This window comes from Amblyomma mixtum, chromosome 9 (genome assembly GCF_055824585.1).
Source record: "Amblyomma mixtum isolate Tamu chromosome 9, ASM5582458v1, whole genome shotgun sequence".
Classification (NCBI taxonomy): domain Eukaryota; kingdom Metazoa; phylum Arthropoda; class Arachnida; order Ixodida; family Ixodidae; genus Amblyomma; species Amblyomma mixtum.
The window spans coordinates 34,788,163-34,803,826 of record NC_143020.1 but is presented as its reverse complement, the minus strand read 5'-3'; the positions used below and the strand labels follow the sequence as shown (position 1 = coordinate 34,803,826).

At 44.5% G+C, this 15,664-nt stretch overlaps 1 protein-coding gene across 1 annotated transcript in view; it reads right to left on the bottom strand.

Annotated features, from left to right (window-relative positions):
- Window positions 1-15,664, bottom strand: part of mri (BTB/POZ domain-containing protein mrityu) — a 185,022-nt gene that overhangs the window by 163,894 nt on the left and 5,464 nt on the right. Inside the window, exon 2 of the mRNA XM_089559681.1 lies at window positions 1,115-1,237. Within this exon, the coding sequence (XP_089415807.1) occupies window positions 1,115-1,224 (110 nt within the window). The 5' untranslated portion in view covers window positions 1,225-1,237. The remainder of the gene's footprint in view (window positions 1-1,114; window positions 1,238-15,664) is intronic.

Sequence of the window (15,664 nt, the reverse complement as noted above, 5' to 3'; positions counted from 1 at the left end):
GATATGAGAATGGGACAAGAATTTCGAGAAGTTGCTACAGCAAAACTACAGGAAAGCAAAACTTCAAAGAAAGTTGAGTAACGGCGCGCCGGTGTTTAGTGAATACGTGGACGATGCGCACTTTCAAGTTCTTCAAGCATTGAAGAACGTCAGGACGTTTTAATCCATGTGCACTATGGTTGTTTTTTTTCTGGCGGGAAAATGTTGCCACCATCTTGAATTCATGTTCCATTTCGGGATACCGCTCCCTCCTATTTGCCAGTAATTTCGACTTGCGGGGTTAGGAGCGCTTGCTCGGAATTTTACGGTAATCAAGTACATAACTGTTTGAGAATCTTAAATGCTGGAGACACTGGAGGGCATTTGAGAGGCATCCGTCTGATTCAACGCCTTTCTGCAAACACTCTCCAGCGTACTAGACAAGAGGAACTACATATGCGTTGGCAGGAAGTAGCGTAGCCATTAGCACGCTCCGCTGCGGAACAGAAGGATGGTGGTTCGAATCCCATCGTGCACAAAGATTTTTTTTCTGGTCTGACTAGAAAAACCGTGACACCTCTGCTGACAACCTACTGCTGACAACGATGAGGCATTCTTGGCCTTAACAGCCAAGAAGCCACGTGAATGCAATGCAAAGATGTGAGAATTATACATAACCACAGATATTAAAACGCAGTCAGACAAAAACATTTCAACTTAACCTTTTTTTTTTTCACACATCAGAACCCGCCTACTGGTAGTCACTTCCTGTGCCTAAGGTATTAGTAGAGGCTGTACAACCACACACAATTATTCAGCGTAATTCCGCCTGATGTGCCTATTCTTGTATTGTAACCACTCCCTTTTGTAATTGTCTTCTGACCATAAAGAAACCACACATTACTTAAAATCACCTATCAAAGACAGTGGATGCCCCACACCTCCACCTAATACAGCACAGTTCCATTTATACACTAAGAACGCTGAGGGAAAAAGTGTAAACAGAAGCAGACTGATTGTGGAACGTCAAACCAAACCACTGCAGCTAGAATTCATCCTGCACACTAGCCTGCATCACCAGCAAGCCAGCCGCCTTCATCGTCCTTCCTGAAAGAGACGAGCGAGCAGACCTCACCTGTCTGAGTCGCGCCGGGTCGCCGCGCGGTCCTCTGGGGAGGCGTCCTCAGTGTCGCTGCTGCTGTTGTCGTAGTTGCTGCTCCGACTGAGTCCCTTCCGAAAGGACATGGCGCACCAACCACTGTGCAGAGCCAGGAGAGAGGGAACCGACAACATGAGACAATGGAGTGCATATTGCAACCGCGCAAAACGACGAGGGACGAAGAGAGAAAAGCACAGGACAAGACGCGGAACTTCAACTAAGGTTTACTGCAAGGAAAAGCCACATTTATACATGATTCGTAATCACACCCGATAAACAGCTGACACCATCACATTATACAAACATGGGCGCGCGTGGCACAAGTTAGCATCTAGATAGTCGAATTCTTTCTTGACCCACTGTCAACCACCAACTAGCCCGCCTTCACTAGTTACATGAGACACCGACTGGGAAACCAGCTTAACCCTGTCAGGAGCCATTTTTTGTTTTGACTGAAACCAATTATTTTTATTGCGAGAGCAATACTAGTTGCACTTTCAGCCCATCGCGTAGCGAGACCGGTAGCTACCATATTAGCATATTGGATTGGATTGGATTGCATAACCGATGCATCACCACAAGTCTAACCACAAGCACCACCACCAGCTGTACCATGGCGTACGTACGGATATTGCTTTCGCAATTACCGGGCTTAACCAAGCTAAGCCACAGCGAATTTTTTCACCTAAGTAGTATATTCAGGCGTCAAGAAAGGAAATTTGTTAGTTTTCAAACGAGAAAGGCCAGCAGGTAAATTTTTACAACGATGTGGAGAATTCCGCACTAAGTGTCAGATTTGTTAGAAATGGTAACATCGAAATGTTCTCGTGTGTCAGGTAAACACCTTGGGGATTGTGGCATCGCTTTGTGTTTCGAAGATTCACATTACGCTTGAAATTGAGCAAAAACCATCGATGTTTTCACTCGCGGCAAAATCTTTTCTGCACAAAAACGGCGGACAAAGTGCTACCTAGCTCACTCTTATGCGAAACATTATTTACTGCATTCGCTACATGGTACAAGAAAGCAACTTATTTGCAAGAAGAAGGGTGCTCAATTTCACTGAAATAATGAAATCACTGTTAAGTGCTCCAGTTTCTCAGAAAAAGGTGCAAGTTTACCGCTGACACAATTGTGTACAAAGCGCCTGAAAGGGTTAAAAATCGCATGCCTGCTACTACTGCAGACTACTACTAACGTTACTCATACACTATTCCCAAACATTACACACTTTTTTTTTCTCGCAGTTTCACACAGCGCCATCTTGTGCATACCTTAAGCACCAAGGTTGCGGCCGCATACACTCCTGAAATTGGTTTGGTTTTATGGGGTTTAACGTCCCAAAGCGACTAAGGCTATGAGAGACGCCATAGTGGAGGGCTCCGGAAATTTCGACCACCTGGGGTTCTTTAACGTGCACTGACATCGCACAGTACACGGGCCTCTAGAATTTCTCCTCCAAAGAAATTCCAGCCGCCGCGGCCGGGATCGAACCCGCGTCTTTCGGGTCAGCAGCCGAGCACCATAACCGCTAAGCCACCGCGGCGGGGTCAATAGGAAGGTGGCATCGAATGTTGGAAAAGATAGAAGAAGGAAACAAAAGCACAGAGTGGTGTACACACCCACTTCTTATGCCCTTGTTCATTTATTAAGCTTCCACCCACTGCGGCGGGGTCAATAGGAAGGTGGCATCGAATGTTGAAAAAGACAGAAGAAGGAAACAAAAGCACAGAGTGGTGTACACACCCACTTCTTATGCCCTTGTTCATTTATTAAGCTTCCACCCACTGCGGCGGGGTCAATAGGAAGGTGGCATCGAATGTTGGAAAAGATAGAAGAAGGAAACAAAAGCACAGAGTGGTGTACACACCCACTTCTTATGCCCTTGTTCATTTATTAAGCTTCCACCCACTGCGGCGGGGTCAATAGGAAGGTGGCATCGAATGTTGGAAAAGACAGAAGAAGGAAACAAAAGCACAGAGTGGTGTACACACCCACTTCTTATGCCCTTGTTCATTTATTAAGCTTCCAAGTTTCCCTGAGCTTCCGACTTCAGCTTCATTCGTTAGGTTTTCTGTCATCAATGACCGCTTAAAAGCCACATGGGTCACAAGACCCACGTCATTGCAACTATCAATTTCTTTTCCCCTTTCTGTACATTTCATATTCATTCTCGAATAATTTCCTCACTGTACTGAAGCGTCACTTTTCATCGCTGCACACAACTCAGCAGGGGCATTTAGGATACATAGGACGAGAAAAACAAAACAAGCCTAATTCAAAGTGTCTTTTCACTCTTCTGAGAAAACAACAACACCTGTGAGGTGGAATACTTTGCTTCTGGATAACTCAAGTCAGCTGCATACCTACATTATTTCTCGTATCTTCCCTCAATGTCCACACCTGAATTCATTGTGCAAGCATCCTTTTTGCATGCCACCAAGAAAAGCGCAGTTTTGTTTAATAACTGGCACTAGGTGGAGCAGCTAGAATGTTCCAACAATGCTTGAACATGGTGTGCATGTCCTCATTTTGGCAAAATGGAAACAAAAAGAAAGCGTGACAAAGTACAACGCACATATAAGAACACGGAAGAAGAGAAGGCTGGCACACCACAGCTCAAGTGTCACACCACCCTGCACAAGACAGCCAAAGTTGTGAACTTAAGGTGGGGTGAGACTTTGTTTGGTCAAAAAATTCAGTTTTGAGATTTTTCAGTCATCTGATAGAGACCTTCTTTATCTTTCAGAAAATTTATTACACTTGGGTATCCGCTGTTTCAAAAATATTTTTTTGCCCTTTTTCTTCGACACGTTGACAGGAAAAGTGGATGTATCTCGACCACTGATCTCCACTGTGATCTCGACGCAATCTCTTCGTTTCCGATACATGAAGAAAGTCAATGCTCTGAAGGTTTCGGTTTCGGTTTTGAATTTATTCTTGTGAGTAGTTCATTTTTAAGCCACTAGGGCTCCTTCTGTTGCTCTTCTATTTATGGCTGCGTGCTAATCTTTGACGCTGTCCCCTTGTGCTGTCGATGTACTAACAATTAATCTGGGTGAGGTGTCCTGAAACCATCTTTGCCAGTCTCAAAACAGCTGAGAAAGCTGTCGATGATACAATTACGTTCTTTAATGATGGAAATGTAGCACGAGCAAGGGTGCTGAAACATTTGGGAGCCACCCCTGGACCTCGGTGTGTGTCAATGCTAGCATCTATAGACGGACGGAGGGTAAAAGAAAAGATTTCAAGCTGAGATTTGAAGCAAAACAGGAAAGAAAGCACCGAAGAAACAAAGAGAAAGGGCATGGCGATGCAGCCACTTCAAAATACTACAGCCCAGGGAATTTTTGAAGAATAAAAATGCTTTCAAGGACTTTACCGGCGTTTTTCTCAAAACAACATTTTTGGATCTTTGTGTACCTTTTTCTCGGGAACTATAAAGCACAAGGAAACAAAATTTTTCTGAGGTGTTAATTAGTGGCAGTTACATAACTGGAACTAGAATAAATAGTCTAGGTGCATTTTTATTTTTTCTAGCATAAAAAGACCGGTGATAAGTGGCAATTTTCATGCATCGACAAAAGCAAAAAAACGTAATAAATCTAGTTTTTGCTTTAGGAACATAATTCTAGTTCCACTTCTGTGAAGTATTTGTTGCTACCTTTGTACAAAATTGGAATACTCTGTGGCTAGCAGATCCTAAATAAAAGGCACAAACGTATAAAAAAAGTAAAAAACAAAAATAAAAATACTGATTCAAAATTGAAAACTAACTCTACTGCAAGCTGCGTCTATCTTTAATATCCCTTTCAATTCTTATGGCCATAGCTTTTATTGCTACTGCTGTACAGCCAAATTTTGAAACTCGACTTCGAAGTCTCACCCCACCTTAAGCATTCTTCATCTTTCACCTTAACACTGTAATCAGATTTATTATTTATAAATGCCATCAAATTTCAGAAGCACATGCCACAAGCTTGAATGAAGGATGAAGACAGGACCACAGAGCACCATTAAAGGTGCACTGAAGAGGAATCTGAACTTGTCTTTTTGGCGCGGGAACTCGACCTACACGTTCCGAGCATTCTTACAAACTTCGATTTATTGCTCTGTGAGGCTGATTTTCCTAATTAAATCGAATTAACGTCCGGCTCCCGCCTTTTTTTTTTTAATTCTCCCTCGTACAGTGGGCGGAGTCTACCAACGCGTGGAGTGCCTTTCAGCCAGTCCCGTGGCGGCTTGCCGCTCTGCCATCGGCGGAGTAATATGTAGTAGTCCGTAGTAGAAAATAGTCTGCGCGTATTTTTATTTCTGCGGGCTTATTTTGCAGCTATATTATCTGCGAATGAAACTATTTATTCACGGAAACCTAAGAAACAAAATAAAGCGAAAACAAAGCCTCCACGGGACTGAGTGAAAGGCACTCCACACGTTGGTCGACTCCGCCCACCGTACGAGGGAGAATTCAAAAAGAAAGGCAGGAGCCGGACGTTAATTCGATTTAATTAGGAAAATCAGCCACACAGGGCAATAAAATCGAAGTTCCTAAGAAAGCTGGGAACGTATAGATTGAGTTCCCGCGGCAAAAAGACGAGTTCGGATTCCTCTTCAGTGCAGCTTTAAAGAGACACCGAGGAGAGCTCCATGCAATTATTGTTTTTGCAGTAAAAATTGATCTCACTCTTTCCAGCAATGTTGACATCCATCCGGCAACAAAGGACACATTCATCAGAGAGAAAATTTGGCCTAAAAATCTTGCTGTCAGTCTATTAGAACTCGCGACGTATAAACCGAAAAGGATGGGCTGCCACCATTCTGAATTGTGATCCACGCCCAAAAAATGGTATAGACGCACGCGTTTCAAATGCAAAATCTGCCAGTGATGGCAACACCCGTAGTTCGTTTTTCTGTCTCTTCTAGCTTGTAGAAGCTCCGTTTTTGTATGAGAATGGTTTCTTTGTGATTAGGACACCCAGCCGACACAAGACAACTTCTAACTGCCCTATGTGTTCTTTAAAATACTCCGCCCCTAACTAAATGCATCTGTTTCCTCTCTTCGAGCATACACAAGCCTCCTGTTCCCTAGTCGACCTCAGCAACGCACACACCAGTAAGCAATGTTAAGAGAGCAACTGCTCTGAGCTTCTTGAGACAGGCACACAAACAAGAACAAGAAATAAAACAAATAAAAGAAGAACGGTCAGCTGACAGCCATTATCCTTCAAACCCGGAGACCGTGAAAAAAAAAAAGCCCATGGCCTCTTTGGACACCAAAAAAGTGCGTTCAAACAGGCTCGTAACAATGAGCCATGGTGCAGTGTTTAGTTGACATGACGCCAAATTCTGAATTCTGAAACCAGAGCTTAAATGCCACACAGGCTTCAAACAGACAAGAACTTTGACCGTAGGATGACAGAGATAGGAGCTCAGTAATGAGGAACAGAGCATGGCAAAAGGAGAAAGGTGTGGAAAGTAGTAAAGTAAAAGTATTAAAAAACAAAAATAGGTGGCCACTGAAAAATGGAGTAGAAAAAAAAGACATCAAAGGAATGTGAGATGTTTTACAGTTTGCAAAAGAAGGCAAAAAGAAAGAAATTGCAAAGTATGGACCTCAAACTGGCTTAGCTCATCACCTTGAATACAACCGGCCAGCTATAAAGATAATGCGCGGCCAACTCTCAGGACACCTGGACTGCGTCATCACCAGACTGTGGGCCTGCATGACAGCTGACGCGAGGAGGAAGCGACGGAAAGGTGATAAAAGAAAAGCCCGTGATTCTAGGATGCCCTCGGCTGAACCCACGCCAGCTCTCACGGGGGGAGACAAGGTGCAGAGGCAAAAGGAAAGCGAAGTTGCAACAAGGTGGGGTCAACGACCCTTGCCAGCCACCCCTGCCAACTTCCTGCCGCCAGACTTACTCAAGACGTGACGAAACTGCCAAAACCTGGCTAGCACCTCTAAAGCTGGCAAGCACACTTTTCAAGCCCTTCACAAAGAGACTGACAGCAGACCAAAACATGTTATGAAATAAAGGTGGAGGTAAAAAGACTGGCTTCATACTAGTACATAACACATTAAACATAGATGCTTTGTTATATACAGGGTGTTTCACCTAATACTTTGCTCAATTTTTAAAAATCGGCTTTCTGATTTAGAAGAGCGCTTTCCTCCACATAGCATTGTCAGTGGTGCAGTGCATCAGAATACAGCTAAGACATTCTAAGTATCAGGCTGGTTAACTAATATTGCATAGTTAAATTTTCAACTATTACTGTTAGGCAACTTATTACTGAAAAGCGTGTAGCACACCATAAGTAACACCCATATCAGTTTTTAGAATTTTGACAACACGGTTGCCCTCGGCGCTGTGGCCCAGCAAATTTTCACTGTTTCAACGAGTTACGTGCACTGTAGAGGGTGCTTTGCCTGCGAGCTTCTCGAAAAAGCATGTATTTTGGCGCAATGTTGCCGAAATTTGTTGGGACACTGCACCGAGGGTAACCGCGTTTTCGAAATTCTAGAAACTGATATGGATATTAATTACGGCAGGCTACACATCTCTCGATAATTGAAATTGAAATTGAACTTTATTCCATCGAGGCGGAAAGGGACTCGAACAAAAGTGAAAACATATCACTTGACGTGGTTCGAGCCCCCATTCACAAGGCATACAGCAGTTGACATTTACATGTATAGCAGCATAGTTACGAGAACATACACACATAGAAAATGAGTCAAGACCTTCTTGTCTGAAAAGAAAAAAATCGCATTTTACACAACAATAAGATATCCCCATCACATCAAGACCAGCATAATACACCTGAGAAAAGAAAAACATCATTATACAATTATAGCGAGCATAACCATCACTCTTGTTGTGTAAAAAAATTCTTCAGAGTTTGGGTGCTAACACTTTGGATATTAATATCGTGTTTATGGAGATAATTTAACAGGGCTGGAAGTGAATATTCGAGCATTTGACGGCTGATGGTTGTGCGTATGAACGGAATTTTCCAAATTTCAGGTGACCGCGATGTAGATCTACCTTCTCTTAAACTTAGATTTGATATTGTTTGAATGAGGACCTCATTGTTTTGGACATCCTGTTTATATCTTTTGGCTAAAATATAAGAGTAGAGCCGATGCACAGAAAGTACTTTGAATTGCATAAACAGGCTTCTAGTGTGTGCATAAGGATCTACCCCTGCGATAAGGCGAACTGCTTTTTTTTTGTAGCATGTGAATCTGTTGTAAATTTGTAAATGTTGTGCTTCCCCATACCAGAAAACAATAGTTTACATGTGACTGAAACAATGCATTGAACAAAAGTAACTTAATTGGGGTCGGTAGAAAATATTTGAATTTCGCTAGTAAGCCGACGCTTTTGGCAATTCGGGAAACAATATTGTTAACGTGAGTGTCCCATAACATGTGTTTATGAAAATGTACACCAAGTATTTTTATTGTATCCATGACTTCTATTGTGTCACCGAAGGTTAAATTAATATGTTGCGCTGATGACTGCTTTGGAGTGAAGATAACGAATTGGGAGCCTAACAGCAATAGTTAAAAAGTTAACTATTCAATATTAGTTAACCAGCCTGCTTATTAACACGTGTTAGATGCGCTCTGATGTACGACAACGCTGACAGTACAATGCTGAAAAAAGCGCTCTTCTAGCTCCAAAAGCCCATTTTTAAAAATTGTGCAGTCTTAGGTGAAACACTCTGTATTTCCGTAGATGAATCCACACCATCCCAGCATAAGCACCCATTAACCCTTAGAGAGTACGAATTCCGAACCGACTGTTTTGAGATAGTCATTTTTCCCACTTGCCATAAAAGAAGAACAGTTTGAATCCCTCTATCACTACTAATATATCTTTGCAGAAATTTCTAACTCTGGTAGAAGAACAGTTGCACGATAATTAACACATAATTATACAAGTACAACAGACCCCTCAGATCACTGCATATAACAGCATCTGTATGAACACATTACTTACAGCGTACAAAGTTGCACCCTTTTCTGTGAAAACTGCTTTATCTTTTTATGTTTTATTTCCTGTTATCTGTTTATTTTTCCCCATACTCATGTAGTTATTTGCAACCAACAGTGTTTCATAATGTATTCCATCTCATTTGTATTCGATTTGTACCTTCTTGCTATGTGCCCGTCCTGTAAAGATCCCAATGGGATTGACAGTATCTGAAATAAATAAACATAACAAGGCGTAATACCTTCCAAAAAAATATTCATAAACTGCTATGAAAATTTGATGCAAAGCCTGAACTGACATTTTGCAGTGAAAATTCTGTACTAAAAGCGTATTTCACAAGGCTCTATAGAGCAAGATACAACTCAAGATCAGCCGCTGCGGTGGCTCAGCGGTTATGGTGCTCGGCTGCTGACCCAAAAGACGCGGGTTCGATCCCGGCCGCGGCGGTTGAATTTCTTTGGAGGAGAAATTCTAGAGGCCCGTGTGCTGTGCGATGTCAGTACACGTTAAAGAACCCCTGGTGGTCGAAATTTCGGGAGCCCTCCACTGCGGCGTCTCTCATAGCCTTAGTCGCTTTGGGACGTTAAACCCCATAAAAAAAAAAAAAAAAACTCAAGATCAAAGCGGCAAGTGTCTCTCAAAAGAGCCACTCCAGCTAATGGTGTAGACCGATTCTCCCCCATGACCGATCCCTTTGAGCCTGCCAGTGTGAAATTGCAGGGGATGGCAGATAAAAGAAAGGGGAGTAACCACGGTGCAATCGGATTACCCCAGCACCACGAAAATCAGTCAACGTGATTGGCCGGAAGGCCTCCTTTGCGGGGCATCCGCTGCTTCGTTCTTGAGTTGTGTCCAACTACAGTTGAGTGCCAAATCATTTTCTCAAGGAGGGCTTATTTAGTTAGAGCACGCATTCTCACTCTTTTCCATGAGAGCCTTGGGGAACCCCACTGGCATTGCAAAGGTGCTGAAGAGTTCCACATGTTCTGGCTTATGTCCTTTCCTGCCCAAAAAAATGGCTGTGGCTTAGCTTGGTTAAGCCCGGTAATAGCGAAAGCAAAATTCAGGGGGGCGCTTTGTTGACCTAAAGTGCGGTGAGGCAAAAGCCTTAGGCGCGGTGTTGCTGCTTGTGTCACTGAAGCGTTGTTAAGACATTAAGCTTCGCCTCTAAGAGCGGAACGCGACAGCGTCTTGCAACACTGCCAGAGAGTCCATAGAACACCATCGCCCGTTCGGTTCTACGCCTTGCTCGTCGATAAATTGGTTTTTGAGGAAAGGAAATGTATCTGTCTCGCATATCTCGGTGGACACCTAAACCTCCCCATAACGGGAAGGGAGGAAGATGGGAGTGAACGAAGACACCGTATTCACTAGACGCGCCTTTGTTCATTCCAAACCATCGAGGTGGCATGGCGGAGTGGTAGCGTGCTCGTCTCGCACTCCGGAGACCGGGGTTCGATTCCCGAGCTCGGCCAGTTTCCTACTCGGTTTTATTTATTTATCTGGTCTGACTAGAAAGGTCAATTAGGCTAATTGGTTAAGTAAGCAATTAACTATACGATCCCTTTAATTGGTTGCATGGTTAGTAGCCAAAGTACAATTGGCCGCGTTTGAAATTTGCGCACTATGACGTCACGACTGTTTCGACCAATTGAAAAGCGTGACATTTCTGTCGACAACTGCTGCTTACAACGATGCATACATTAAAGGCTTCCGCCTTAATATGCATGCAACTAAGGGCATGCACACACACAGCGCTCATCAAAAAAAGTGGTCGAATTCAGTTAGAGAGACCCCCAGGACACATTTATGCACACCCGTATCGATACATTACCGTGTTCTAATGACATAAACACTACTTTCATGGAAAACGAAGCTTTAACATGCACAAAAAGCACAAAAAATAATAATTACGAAGTCTCCATCAATGGCCGATTCGACAAGTAAAATGTGGTGTGTCAACTGAGTTATAAACAGAATAGTGTTAAGAGTCCTGTGTCGTAGAAAAGCCAGCGCCAGCGTTGTTCTTCACATCACTGTCCGTGAGCGAAAAATCCCGATGGAAGCAAAAAATTAATCAAATTCAGGAACAGGTCAAAGAATGTTCGGAGTGACGCGAAATTTCTCGGGGAGATTCCTGAAACCGGAGGAAAGTAACTGAGCTGAAAAGAAAATTGGATTAACTAGGGATTAGGTGGAAACTAAACCCAGGACCTTCAGACTGCCAGATGGGCAGGCTACCCACAAGCCACGAAGGCTTGTTGGTTCAAGCTAAATAAAGATTGACCTATTGAATGCATTGTGGTCTTTGACTTAGTGAACTGTCTTGCAGGCATGTACTGATGCATACATGAGTAAATATGAGTACGCTAATTAGGAATTAGGTCGTTAGATGTGTGTTCAGTGACAGGGTGATACGACAAGCAAAAAAATTTTAGGACGATTATGATTCCCCTAATGGGAAATTTGTGCGCTCCTGTGTAGGTGTCTCAGGCTCCGTAGGCTCATTGTTTTGTTTTGCTCGGTAGTCGGCATATCTGGCGACGATATCAGTTCGATAGTAGTATTAGTAGATGAAGGCGACAGCGTGCGAAAATATGTTTGGTTGGTTTATTGGGGTTTAACGTCCCAAAGCGACTAAGGCTATGAGAGACGCCGTAGTGGAGGGGGCTCCGGAAATTTCGACCACCTGGGGTTCTTTAACGTGTACTGACATCGCACAGCACATGGGCCTCTAGAATTTCGCCTTCATCGAAATTCAGCCGCCGCGGCCGGGATCGAACCCGCGTCTTTCGGGCCAGCAGCCGAGCACCATAGCCACTGAGCCACTGCAGCGGGGCAAGAATATGTGTATTAGTCCAATATAAGTATTAGTTGAAGGCAACAACGTGCAATGCACTGCCCAATGTGCAATGTGCTGGCCACTGCATGAGAGAATAGTGCTCTCATGCAGTGGCCAGCGAAGTTGATCTGTTTGTGGCACCATGGATTCAAATCCCAGTTGTGGCAATGTTTATTTTCATTTGTTTATTCATTTATGGTTTGACTCGGCAACACCTACTGTGGCAATGCGGCTGAACCCACAAACGGGCGCTTAATAGCCACACTCAAGAAAGGGGGACATAAAATTTTGGGTAGGCACCATAGCTCATTCTAAAAATCAAAAATTGTGAAGGGCACTTACGGAGGAAGACTACTTACATGCTGTGAATAAGAAAGCATGCACACGGGGTGCTGTGCTGTGGTGATGACATACTACTAATTGCAGTGGCCAGCGAAGCTGATCTGTTTGCACCGTCTGAATGGAACTTGATGAAGACAATGATACCCAAACCAGTCTCTCTAATGAAGTGGCCAGTGAAGCATATCTGTTCGCGCCGGCCTGGGCTCGAAACCCACTCGGGGGAAATTTTATTTCATACATCTTTCTTTCTCTCCCAATGAAGTAGTGTTCTAGCCAGCGTCTTCGCTTCGGCGGACGCGGTTGTTGCGACACGCGTCTTTTTTTTCCACTCTTTTCTCTCATCTCTTAACTCTCCTCTATCTGCATGTGGCAGTGGTGGTGACTCGACTCAAGCCAGTCGGCAGGCCCGTGCACTTTCCTTTTCATCCTTCTCTCAGTCGCAACAACACAACCCAATGATGTAGAGGTCACGTGGGTTTCGGACAGTCTGGCATGGACAACTACAGCACCTGATTTTCCGCCTCATGATCCATATGATGCTCTCGCAATAATAAATGAACAACATGATGTGTGCCCCCGTAGGCGGTGGTAGCCACCATATGGGATGGTGTCCACCACCCCTCGCCTCCCCTAGCGCTGCCACCGGTAAGCACCAAATCATGCATTTCCCTGCTGCTCTTAATTTCAAACTCAAGGAGTTGAAACAAAAGCAGTGACATTACACTGGCACGTTGTAAAGCAGGAAGCCAAGGAAGCTGAACAGGACCTATACTTATTGGGCAAATCTATGCCCACAAAAGAAACCAAGCGGCAGCAATAGGAACATGTGTAGTCAGCAGACTGCTGGATGGGGGACCGAGGTCAACAACATGAAATTTTTCTTTTGTTGGTAAAAACTGACTCCAATGTAAAGACGAAGGCGAACATTCTGTTTAGCGGTGGCATTACCATCGCTGCGCGTGCTGTGTGCTTGCCTTGGCTGACCACAGACTGTTGCCGCCCTGATCCCGAGGTCCCACTGCCTTCATAAACCCTCATCTTACATTTGGTGGAGGTGCCAGGTATCAATCCCAGTACCTCTCGCCCGGCATGGCAAAGACTGTCGCTGCATCGCCCGTGCTCTCACGACTGACACCCAGTGCAGAGAGGAATCCCACCATGACCTCAGTCAAACAACGCCACACTTCCCCAATGGCTCCCTTGTGTGGCTCTGGACTCCGACAAATACTCCGGGCCGGTAGTGAAAATTTCTTGCCAAGTACCACGGCCCATACCGTGTCCTGGAGCGCACATCTCCAGTTATTTACACTGCAGAACCTCTCATCTCCATCTTCTGATCGCCGCTGCCATGGACGCGAGACTGTTCACGTCCAGCGTCTCAAGCCATTCTAGGACCCAGCCATCCTGCCTGTGCCCTAACTCACCAGGTTGGCTCCTTTTCTTCCCAGGGGCAATTGTAAAGACGAAGAACATCATTTTGTTTAGCGGCGGCATTGCGATCGCTGAGCGTGCTGTGTGCTCGCCTTGGCTAACCACGGACTGTTGCTGCCCTGCTCCTGAGGTCCCAGTGCCTTCATAAACCCCCATCTTACACCAATGATTATCCATGCCATAACCAAAAATTCTCTCGATTACAGGCAAAACTCCCTAATTCAGGCTGCTTTTCCCTACAATATCTTGAAAACTTCCGACATTTTAAAAACAGTGAGACAATTTCAGTTTCAGTGCTACAACACTAGATGCCTCTCTAGCCAATAAAAGATCTGTTTCCAGTGAAAATAACCTCTCTGCCATTAAAACGTGCTAATAAATGCACACGGGCCAACGTCCATTCGCCCTCAAATGTCCCTTTAGAAACACCTCGACTTCCGGCCATGCACTATTTATGAATGACAGAGAGGTTCCCGAATAACTGCCGTACATCATTTGCAAACAATCCCAAGCATTTCAGAATGAAGTACACATGATCCTTATCTCCTGCAGGCAAAATAGGTGCAGCGCATGGCATATGTCGGATAAGTTGCCCCATGTAGTAAACAAAAGTAATAAGACCATGTGATAAAGATAAAGGCAACGAGGAAGCACTCACATTCCAAACAATGGTCGCTGTAATACGAATCTCAAAAAAGAGGAAAAAATCTTGCAGACAGCCATTTTACATCCTGGTCAATGTCGAAGTAACTGAATTGAACTGAAGTTGATTTGCACCATATCACACAACACTGGAAGCGCGAGGAGAAAGCTTTCTCAAGGACAACTTGACAGAGGCCCATGCTCTCATAGTGGCATAACGCAACAGTGGCAAAAAATTCAGGGGGGCACTTTGTTGACCTAAAGTGCAGTGAGGCGAAAGCCTTAAAGGTGCACTGAAGAGGAATCTGAACTTGTCTCTTTGCCGCGGGAACTCAATCTACACGTTCCGAGCTTTCTTAGAAACATCGATTTATTGCCCTGTGTGGCCGATTTCCCTAATTAAATCGAATTAGCGTCCGGCTCCCGCCTTTTTTTTTTAATTCTCCCACGTACGGTGGGCGGAGTCGACCAACGCGTGGAGCGCCTTTCACCCAGTCCCGTGGCAGCTTGCCGCTCTGCCATCAGCGGAGTAATACGTAGTAGTCCGTAGTAGCAAATAGTCCGTGCGTATTTTTATTTCTTCGGGCTTATTTTGCGGCTATATTATCTGCGAATGAAACTATTTATTCACGGAAACCTAAAAAACAAAATAAAGCGAAAGCAAAGCCTCCACGGAGCTGGCTGAAAGGCACTTCACGCGTTGGTCGACTCCGCCCACCGTACGCGGAGAATTAAAAAAATAAAGGTGGGAGCCGGACGTTAATTCGATTTAATTAGGGAAATCGGCCACAGAGGGCAATAAGTCGCAGTTTCTAAGCATGCTAGGAACGTGTAGATCGAGTACCCGCGGCAAAAAGACAAGTTCAGAATCCTCTTCAGTGCACCTTTAAGCACGGCATTGCTGCTTGTGTCACTGATGTGTGGTTAAGATGTTAAGCTACGCCTCTAAGAGTGGAACGCGACAGCGTCTTGCAACGCTGCCAGAGAGTCCATGCCTTGCTAGTCGTTAAATTGGTTTTTGAGGAAAGGAAATGTATCTCTCTCACAAATCTCGGTGGACACCTGAACCTTGCTGTAGCGGGCAGGGAGGAAGATGGGAGTGAACGAAGACGCTGCATTAGCTAAACAGCTAGACGCGCCTTTGTTCATTCCAAACCATCGAGCTGGCATGGCGGAGTGGTTAGCGTGCTCGTCTTGCACTCGGTAGACCATGGTTCGATTCCCCAACTTGACCAATTCCCTACTCGGTTTTATTTATTTTTTCTG